Source organism: Impatiens glandulifera, chromosome 8 (assembly GCF_907164915.1).
Source record: "Impatiens glandulifera chromosome 8, dImpGla2.1, whole genome shotgun sequence".
Lineage (NCBI taxonomy): Eukaryota > Viridiplantae > Streptophyta > Magnoliopsida > Ericales > Balsaminaceae > Impatiens > Impatiens glandulifera.
This window is the reverse complement of record NC_061869.1, coordinates 12,146,400-12,157,820: the sequence shown is the minus strand read 5'-3', so window position 1 is coordinate 12,157,820 and position 11,421 is coordinate 12,146,400. Positions and strand designations below refer to the sequence as shown.

The window sequence follows — 11,421 nt, the reverse complement described above, 5'->3', positions numbered from 1 at the left end:
AAGTTATTAATTAATAAATAAATTATTTTTTATTTTTATTAATTTGATCAAAATAAAATTATATATATTAATTCATATAATGTATACAGTCACCTAATTTTATATTTTACATTATATAATTACGTATTAATTGTTAAATTATAATTTTATTTTAGGTAAAAAAATTATTAATTTATATTCTACATTATATATTTACGTGGAAATTTTAAATTATAATTTTATTTTAAGTAAAAACATTATTGTTTGAAAATTAAGAAAATCACTTTTAACTTAAAAAACTAAATAAATTTTAACATTACATAAATTAAAGTAAATAAGTTTTTTGTTTATGAATTTGATTTAAAGATTAATTTTTTAATTATCAATATTTTGACACTTATTTAAAATTTGATATCAAATTTAATATTATTAAAATAAAATTTATGCAAAGGATCAAAATATGTGTGATAATGTAAAATAAAAGAAATTGTAGATTATTATATAATATTATTTGTCTAATAAAGAAAAGAGGATATAAAAAAAAAACTTAAGGTTTATCGTTCTTTCTCTATTTTTTTATCTTAATCCAATAATTAATAGGGTTTGCAAGCATATTTAATATTAGATTATATTATTATGCTTTTTTTTATAAATATAATTATATATATATCAAAATTAATTGACAAAAATATGTGAATTTTATATTTGTTATTCTTATTAAAATTAAAGATATTTTATTTTTAGAACAAATATATATCTTTTCGGATTTTATGAACAAATTCAATCAATTATAAAGATTTTATTTTTATTTTATTTTAAAATAAGATTGAGTTTAAAATTGACTAATTAAATATTCAATTATACAATTGTAAATTTAAAAGCATTTTTGTATAAAATTATATTTTATACCACCAGATCTATATATAAATAGGACAGGCCCAAAGGGAAGTTTCATAGAGATTTTTAACCTAATCATGTTTTTCGTCCTTGGTCGTCCTCCGCCGTAATTTTCAATCTCTCAAATGAATCAGTTTCAATCTATAGCATATTCTTCCGATTATGCCAAGATTGAAATATCTAAAGAAATGTCTCCGATGGTATATATAAAATCTACCGAACCTTGTTGCTATATAAGGTTTTCGGTCTCACAGTCTCCCTGCATCATTCCGCAGCCGTTTGGGCTTTCAAATCAGGTTCGACAGTGACCATTTTTGCATCTAGTTTTAATAATTAAAATGTGGATTTGATTTATGATTTAGATTCTGTATGGTCTCTCAGATTTTAGATGAAGTCCCAGTGGGCATGATCAAGACTTTGGGTCTTTCACATTGGCCAAGTTCCAAAAGGAGATCAGAACTAATTGGGTCATACATGATGATCGGGTTGTTTATCCAGGTACTGTTTGCCTTATATTGTCCCATCTATCATATTCAAATTGTGATTGTCTTTTCAAACTAAACTTTTCTTCTTTAATTTTGGTTTTCCTTGAATGCAGGATTCATATGGGTCATATGAACCTGTTGGACGAGCAAAAGGTTTCATGCTTAAGTAATATTGTTGTTGTGGTTATAATTTATGTGATGAAATTGAACAAAATTATATATTGATAAGTCTGATAAATTGTTGCAGAAAGAAAAGGAGAAACTTCATGCAAAAACATTAGATTTGGAAAAGAAAATCGATGCGAAACAGGCATTGGAACTGGAGATTGAGCGGTTAAGAGGAGCTGTAGGGGTGATGAAACATATGAACGATTCTGGTGATGTGGAAGCGAAGAAGAAGATGGATGAAGTTGAGGAAGAACTAAAGGAAAAATTAGACGACTTGAACAAGCTGAAGCACTAAATCAGGCACTTATTGTTAAGGAACGTATCAGCAAAGAGGAGTTAGATGATGCTCGTAAGGAGCTTATTAATGTCAGCATTGATCCCCTTTTGGCATACTCCAGGTGAGCCAACTAGGGTGGTGCTGAGTGCCTCAAATTCGTTCTGGATGCCCATTTCCCATCAATATCTGTTTAATTTCATATGCTGTAAATATAGATGGGGGAGAGTGGAGGCAACCATCTCAACTGCAAGAGACTCAATTAGATGGGTCGGGTTCCATGCTAGTGTATGCACCTTACAGGGGAGGCAGGTGGTGATGGAGGGCAGGGATCCTAGGGATTTGGGATTATTTATCTGTGTTGTTGATAGACTATAAGATAATATATATGTGTAAAAGATTTGTGATAATATAATATCAATATTATAATATTAGTTTCGAGTTATATGTTATTATAATGTAACCAATATATTATTTAATACAATTTTTTTTTATCGAATTCTAACTGTTAAAAATGACAATGATTCATGTATGCTGAAAGTTGCCTTCCAATTATTGACCAAGAATAACTCAGGAAACATGAATATCCCCACTAAGACAACTGATTACATAAACAACCTTATGTCTAGTAGGATTGAGAGGAATTTACTATTTATTGTGGCCATCTTACATTTTTAAGTCGATTTAAGATTGTAAATGACAAATTTTTTAGGTCAGACTTGGGAAATTTGACGAAATGATTAGGAGGTATTTGCCTCCGTGGTCACCAGCTAATTTATATTTCTTTGGTGACCATTTTAATTTTTTTGAACGAAATTACTTTTTTCACGCAACGCGAAGAGATTTCGCGTTTCGCGAAATGGAACAGTGTAAAAAGTCCAGAATACCCTTACTATTTAATATAAACTCGCCATTTTTTTCCATTTCATTTCTTCTCCTTCTCTCTCTTCCCGCTCTTCTCCTCCTCTCTAAACTGGCCGGCTGCGGCGACGATACAGACAATGAGCTCCACGACGAGCACGAGCACTGTTCCACTTGGTACATTTATCCTATGATACTTCAAGTTTATTGTTGTTCGTTTTTGCATCTTCGAATCACTGTGTTGTTTAGGGTTTTATCCGATCACACTTTCCGTTTCGCGAAGCCTTCCTGTTACGTGAAGTCCTTCCCGTTTCGCGAAGGCCTTCCATTTCACAGTATTAATTATCCCGTTTCTAAATCATGTTTTTTATTGTAGCCGAAGTTTTCGTTTTCTATAATGGAGAGTGGAAATTTGATGCTGATGGAATATTGTATTTTAATGCTTCTTCAATCAAAACATTGGATTACCCCAAAGTACTCGGTATGCTGAATTAGTTGATAAACTCTATGATACACTTAACGTGCAGAAATCTACATATGATTTAGTGCTGCAAGTCAAGTATGATATTTCGAATATCACAAATCCTAAACCTGTTTTTATTGATGAAGATGAGGATTTGAACACATATTTATCACGCTTGATTTTGGGTCGAACTGTGTCACCATTGTGTATCTATGTAGTAGAGAAATCACCATTTATTAAAGAAAAGATACCACTACTTACATACCTAACTCAAGAAAGTATACTACCACCATCACTTACTCAAAAAATTATACCAAAAGTTGTACCCTCGGATGTATTTGTTGAAAGTAATGAAGTCGGAGATAACACTTTGTCTCACATCCTACTTACTCAGGACTTGCATGCTACTACTAGTGCAAGAGCATCAATGCCTACATCAATACCTACACCAACTAGTACAAGAAAATCATTAATGGGTACACCAACTAATGCAAGAAGAGCATCAATGGGTACACCAACTAGTGCAAGAAGATCATCAATGGGTACACCATTTAGTGCAAGAAGATCATCATTGAGTACACCACCGACAGACCCGACAAACATATCATCGACAAACCCGACAGACATATCACCGACAGACCCCTCATTTGCGATGACATTAACTACTGAAACCGTATTGGAAGTTGGTGCGTTGTTTGAAAATAAAAAAGAACTACAACTGGTGCTATATAAATATGTGATGACTAATCATTTTGAATTCAAAGTGGAGAAGTCAAGAAAACATCTTTGGTATGTGAAATGTTTGGATGAGACATGCAAGTGAAGATTGCGTGCCATGAAAGGTAAATTATTTGAGATGTTTGAGATCCGGAAATTCGACCAACAACACTCATGCTCAGTTCTGTCGAGGCCAGAGAAAAAAATACAAACACTAGTATGAGTTATATGGGCAGTGCATGAAGAGTAATTACATGGACCATCACCATAACTACTTGCCTAAGAAAATAATTGAAGACATGCAGTCAACTTATGGGATATATTTGACTTATAATAAGTCTTGGAGGGCAAGGGAAATGACTTTAATGGCGGTGCGAGGAACGATAGAGGATTCTTATGAAAAATTACCATCATACATTTATATGTTGGAAAAGAATAATCCGGGTACCATAACAGACATCCAGACAAACGAGCTCGGCCACTTCAAGTATATGATCATGTTCCTAGTCCTCTCAATTAGGGGTTTCAAAGCCTATTGCCGCCCCGTATTGTGTGTTGATGCCAATTTTCTTAAGCACAAGGTGGGAGGTCAATTATTGGTGGCTATTGCATTGAATGCGAATGAGTAACTATATCATGTCGCATTCGGCGTTGTTGATTTAGAGAATAATAACTCTTGGACTTATTTTATGCAAAAACTGAGAGAAACAATTGGATTAGTTGATAATCTCGTCTTCGTATCCGATAGACACCCAAGCATCGCCAATGCCTTGTGTACTGTTTTTCCAGAAGCAGACCACGGTGCGTGCACATATCACATAAAGATGAATATTATGGCCAAATTCAATACTGATAATTATCATGTGGAGTTTGATATGGCTTCTCGTGCGTACACTATCCCCACTTTAATCGATTTTTTGACAAGATCAGTGTTAAATATCATAGGATTGCTGCCTATTTGGAATAAATTGGGTTTCAAAGATGGAGTAGAACATTTTCCCCGATAAGCGATACAATAAATTCACAAACAATTATGCTGAGAGTTTTAAAAGTTAAAGCATGGAAGCCAGAAAGTATCCCATTTTCGCAATGGCTGAGTATTTAAGATTGACAATACAACATTGGTTTAATGATAGAAGAGAAAAAGCGTCCAACCACAAAGAAGTTTTATCTTCAGCTTATGAAAAGTTATTACGTAAGGGATTCGAGAAGGCCAAATTCTATACAGTATCATCGCTTAACCGATTCAAGTTTTATGTGCATGACAATCAGTCTCATTTTAAAGTCAATTTGAAAGACATGAACTGCACTTGTAGGGTATTTGAAGTTTTCGGTCTTCCTTGTACGCATGCAATGGTTGCTGCCCGTCACCGCAATTTGGTTTGTTATGACTTCTGTTCAAAGTATTATTCAGCTCACATGTTCAATCTATTTAACCAATTGTTAAATCGTTTTATTTTCCATGCTAACAGGTATTACACAACTGAATCTTGGATGAATGCATATGCGGAGACATGTTATCCTACTGGTGATGAAGACGATTGGGATATTCCCGAAAAGATCAAAGAACGCGTGTGTCTAAAACCACCTATTAAGGTTAAGAAAGGGCGCCCACAAACAAAGCGTATGTCATCCCAATGTGAGGTACGTAATGTCCCGAGACGATGCAACTCATGTGCTGGACTAGGACATAATAGGGCAACATGCAAAGCAGTCATGCCTGCACCATCTTCTGCAAGAGCATCATCATCTAAGCATCATGAGTCATCATCTCAATAGTACGAGTTATCATCTCAACAGTATGAGCCTTTAGAATTATTGTAGTGATACGTTATAGTGTTCCTTTGTTAATTGAACTTAAATAGTGTAGTATGTTTGTGATAAGTTGTAGTATGTTTCTTGTATCTCGTGTATCTCGTGTATCTGTGTACTGATCAATACTTAGCGTAACGCGAAGTACTTAGCGAAATGCAAAGTACTTAGCGTAACGCGAAGTACTTAGCAAAATGCGAAGTCAAAAGTTAAAGTTAAAAGTTAAAGTTAAAGTTAAAGGTTAAAGTTAAAGTTTAAAGTTAAAGTTAAAGTTAAAAGTTAAAGTTGAAGTTGAAGTTTAAAGTTAAAGTTTAAAGTTAAAGTTTAAAGTTAAAGTTTAAAGTTAAAGTTAAAAGTTAAAGTTAAAAGTTAAAGTTAAAAGTTAAAAGTTAAAGTTAAAAGTTAAAGTTACAAGTTAAAGTTAAATTTATGTTTTTATAAATAGAGGTAAAGTTACACATACACACATTGTACATTGAAGGATACCTTCAAGTCTGAATAGCAGGCAAGGAAGGATACATAGTTTAGTTTAGTTTGAATATTCTTCCTTACTGCTATTCAACATTGAAGTTTTTCACATACACTGAAGTGCAGGCTTGAAGTTTCTTCACATACACTACTTTGGTATGTTATGTAGATTGAAGTATATGTTCAATTCTTTGGTATGATTTGGTATGTTTTCATAAAAATCAAGTATGTACACAAAAATCAACTTATAATATAGATGTAAAGAAAAAAACGTGAAGTACTTAGCGATACGCTAAGTACTTAGCAATAGTACTTAGCGTATCGCTAAGTACTTAGCGAAACGCGAAGTCCCTACCGAAACGCGAAGTCATTCAAATTATCATCCAATGTAATCAACCAACTAGAATATACACACTAAATTAAAACTATAAATATTTTAACATTACATGTAACTTCAAGTTCAAGTTCTATCCAAAATTCAATACAATATTACAATACTAAGGTTCGATAATTTGATAGAATAACTTGACTGCCATCTTTTGTCTAAAAACTCCATTTCATCGGAGGTCACTTTCTCTTCACCTAAGTTAGTGGTCAAGTATTCCATATACATAAGCATAAATACACCACAGTCCCCGCTCTCGGTTGCTTTAGGGACTTCCCCTACCTTAACGACTGCATTTTTTGGGGGGGGGGGGGGGAAAGCCTTTTATATGTCATTTTCTCGAAGTTGAATTTAGGAAACCTTTGTAGCTGAGCATCAGTAACTCCCATTGCAAATACTCGTGGAATCATCTCACACAAAGGTCTCATGTATGGATCGAGATTCCTATAAATACCAGAGTCGCAGTCATAAATGTCAATGTGATTATTTTGTAGACGAGTGACGCACAATACCCAATCTTGTTGCCATTGTTCAAAGGCACGTATATATCGTCGATTCATGGCCAATCCGGCATATATCTATGGTTCGCATCTAGGAAGTACTGATCAAATTCTTCGAGTATTGGATAATTTTTAGGATCCTTTTTAAACGTCTTGTACTCTCGCCTCATCTTATCTGCTAATAAGCAATCCCCTATTGTTACTTTAGAATATTTATATGGCTTGGGATATACCGCAATCCTTTTTCGCAACAAGTGGCAGAATGCGTCAATTTCCTACAAAATGGAAAAAAATATAGTATATATCAAACAACATTAAGAAACAACTTAGAATAACATTAATGAATTATGAATTGCACGACTTACAAGATCTTTAAGCCATGTGCACTTTGTTAGAACTCTAACAAACAACTTCTTCGCTGTTTCGCAAGTAAACAAAGTCTTTTTCTGATCATTGGGTGCTGGATCTTTCAACCAATTATTTAATTGAACCAGCAGCTCATCGTCAATTTTTTGAAGGGGATTGACAGTTAATGGATCATTTGTCTTTGCCTATTTTAAAAAAGAATGGTTAGTGTAGTCTTCATCTTTTTTCTTCTTCCTCACTATCTTTTTTTCACAACTCCTTTAGGTGGAGTGTGTATAATTGGAAATCATCATCATCGTCCACCTTCCCATCCTTCTCAACCTTGACCTTATCCTTCTTCTTATTCTCAATTATTTATTGCATCATATCGGTGAGTTTCAGATCCTCACTTTCCCCAACATCCATCTTCACATCATTCTCAATCTCCTTATCAACCTCCCCACCATCCACAATCCACCATCCACCATCCACCTTCACATCGACAATCTCCTCAACCTCCCCACCATCCACCTTTACATCCACACTCTCCTCAACCTTCGCATCCACTATCTCCTCAACCTTCGCATCCACACTCTCCTCCACCTTCCCTTTCTTCAACTCCATCTCATTCGTCTTCATCTCTTGCAAAAATAGAACAACATTGTGGTCAGCGTTTACTTCCTGAAACAACATTTGACTTCGCTAAGTATAAATTACCTCAGTTTTATCCTTCACATCTACACTCTCCTCAACCTTTGCATCCACACTCTCCTCAACCTTTGCATCCACACTCTCCTCCACCTTCCCATCCTTCAACTCCATCTCATTCGTCTTCATCTCCTACAAAAATAGAACAACATTGTGGTCAGCGTTTACTTTCCGAAATAACATTTGACTTCGCTAAGTATAAATTACCACAGTTTTATCCTTCACATCCACACTCTCCTCAACCTCTCCACCATCCACCTTTACATCCACACTCTCCTCCACCTTTACATCCTTCAACTCCATCTCATTCATCTTCATCTCCTGCAAAAATAGAACAACATTGTGGTCAGATATGAATAACAATCGACTAAGTACTTAGCGAAATGCGAAGTACTTAGAATAACGCGAAGTACTTAGCGAAACGCGAGGTACTTAGCGAAACGTTGAGTACTTTGCGAAATGCTAAGTTTTATTATCTTACCTCAGTCTTGTCCTTCTTGTCCACTTTTCTCTTCTTCTTCTTCTCCTCCTCCATATTATCTATTATGACTACTAAAATGACCATCCTTTGGTTGGATTTGGCTAATAACTGTTCGGACATACTAACAACCAACTTTTTTTTATAAAATCATGGTGATGTGCTTGAGTTTCTTCGTAAGTGGTTTTCATTTCTTTGAGGAGCTCTATTTTCATCTCTTTGAGCTTCTCCTTCACCTCTTTGATGAGCTCCTCCTTCAGCGCTTTTACCTCCTCCTTTAGCTCTTCACATTACATCCAACAAAAGATGTTGGAGGTAATGCAGGAGTTGACGTCGCGGTGCAGGGACAAGAAATGTTGGCATTGGGAGGACTCGATTCATAAGCAAACTTCCTCTTCAGGTTTATTGCTTCTTTGAGAGTAGCTTCATCCTTTATCTTCCTGGTGGCAAGTTTGGGAGTAGGTTCTTCATGTTCATCTTCATGTTCACTTTCCTCTTCATCAACATCATCTTTGACTATCTTCCCTTCTGTAAATCCCTCAAAAAATTCATCAGTTGACTCGTCTATTTGTTCAAAGTCCACACCACTGTATAACCTCTTCTCCATGTAGGACTCTTTCATCTCAGTCAGATCCGTGGTCTCAAGGGCAGACTTTATCTCGAACAAGGTGTTCTTCCTGTTGGAATGATAGACTAACAACCTTGGGCATAAACGATCATTAAGCTGATTCTTTCTGGCAAATTTAGGAACAAAGCCTTTGATGACCTCATATGTCCACACTTGAAATGTCAGTGCAAACCCATAAATATTATAAGCAAAAGGAGCATAAAGATCATCACTCTTTTTCTTTTTCTCATAATATTGGTGACTGAGATGTTTCATGTTATTGTCCAAACCCTTGAGGGTGACTCTAAAGGTGACCTTCCCCCATGGAAATCGGAGGAAAGTTTCCTCTTCTTCCACCATGTGGAGGATTTTTGGAAATACCACCCTCCTTGGGTCAAATGAAAATAGGTACTGGAAAATTAGGCATACCAGCCCCATCTTCCATGCATCTTCCTTATCTTTGCATTTCGAAAAAACATTCTCCAACTCTTGCATTCGTACACTCGTCTTCCATTTAAAATATTTTACCGAGAGAGGTGGACAACCTCAACATTCTTCTTCGTTCACCTTAGGAAACCTGTCGAAGTTTAGGCCCGTGACCAAGGCGTACTCCTTCATACCAAATACAAGTTTTTGCCCATTGACATTGAAAGTTATATCCTTGGAGTTTGAGCTTACCCTCTTAAGCAACATGTGATGTACAATAGTTCCTGAGAACTGCAACACTAGGGCTACTAATATATATCTGAATTGGGTATTATAAACGTTCTCCACAAGATCCATTTCCTCAAACTTCATAACAATGTCTTCAGGCAGAGGGCGCTTTTCCGTGAAATCTGACCAGGAAACTTAGTAATTGTTGTTTCTACCATCTACAAAAGGAACAACAACAAAAATGTAAGAACAAATACATAAACAATCACAAACCATAAGTACTTAACGAAATGCTAGGTACATAGTGAAACGCGAGGTACTTAGCGAAATGCGAGGTACGTAGCGAATCGAGAAATACTCAGCGAATTAGGAAGTACTTCGCGAAACCCTAATATGAGATATGCCCATTGAGAAACTATGAACATTAAACTTAACATAAAACGAGCAAAAATCATAAACCTAAACAAAAAACCAGAAACAGACAAGCAAAAACCCTAAAACTTAACATGCAAAAACCAAAACCCATAAACAAAAAACCATAAAAAGACAAGCAACAACCGAAAAACTAAACAAACCTAAGTACCTCGACTCGAGAAGACGGGCAGAAAGGATCGGCCTTGGCAGGGAGGAGTTCAGTGAAGAGAGGTTAGAGAGAAACAACTCGATGGATAGAAGAAATGAAATGTTCACATGCATAAATGATTTTTTTAAATATAAGGTATAACGCATGCAGAAATGCGCACCTCTTCGACTTCCTTAGCGAAACGCGAAGTCCCTAGCAAAACGCGAAGTGCCTAGCGAAATGCGAAGTCCCTAGCGAAATGCGAAGTCCTTAGCGAAACGCGAAGTCCTTAGAGAAATGTGAAGTACAAAAAATTTTATTTGATTCATAAGTAATCTATCTCGTTTGACAAGGTATTAACAACAAAGTCATGGTTTTGAAGAGAAGTTGTGTTAGTAAAATAAATCTTATTAATTTTATATGGAAACATTTAGATTCTTCAGAAAAGACCTTTGAAGAAGCAATCATTAAGTTCCAGGTAAGAGAAGATTGTTTGAAATTTATTTCTTTAGCTTAATGACTAACGAAATCAAAGTCAAACTATCTCCTCTTATCTGGAAGTCAATGATGGCTTCTTCAAGGGTCTTTTCTGAAGAATCTAAATGTTTCCATTAATGTAAAATATATTCAGGTTTGTTTTGCTAACACAACTTCTCTTCAAAACCATGAGTGATGTAGATACCTTGTCAAATAAAGTTCATGATTCACTATAAATAACAAAAAATCTTGACCCTTAACGAAATGCGAAGTACTTAGCGAAATGCGAAGTACTTAGCGAATCGCAAAGTACTTAGCGAAACGCAAGGTAGTTAGCAAAATGCGAGGTATCTTCCCTGAAACGGAACCCATATGATCTGCAAATATCATCATCGACATATGAACAATAAGATGAACAAAAATATGAATCAATATGAACTAATATGAATTAATATGAACCAATATGAATCAATATGAACTAATATGAACCAATATAAACCAATATGAACCAATATGAACCAATAAGAACAGAATAAATTGATTTAGGGTTAAGATTTGATTAAGAACAATATAAATCGTTT

At 35.0% G+C, this 11,421-nt stretch overlaps 1 protein-coding gene across 2 annotated transcripts; it reads left to right on the top strand.

Moving 5' to 3' along the window:
- Window positions 1-950: 950 nt before the first annotated feature.
- LOC124912615 lies at window positions 951-2,204 on the top strand. Of its 2 annotated transcripts, none has more exons than XM_047453257.1 (4): window positions 951-1,172; window positions 1,258-1,374; window positions 1,475-1,514; window positions 1,609-2,204. In XM_047453257.1, exons 1-4 carry the CDS (start codon window positions 1,002-1,004, stop codon window positions 1,689-1,691), a joined length of 411 nt encoding a protein of 136 aa, XP_047309213.1. In that variant the 5' UTR covers window positions 951-1,001; the 3' UTR covers window positions 1,692-2,204. The 2 variants fall into 2 exon arrangements, with proteins under 2 accessions (XP_047309213.1, XP_047309214.1); XM_047453258.1 differs by having other exon boundaries at window positions 1,475-1,527.
- The last annotated feature ends 9,217 nt before the right edge of the window (window positions 2,205-11,421 follow it).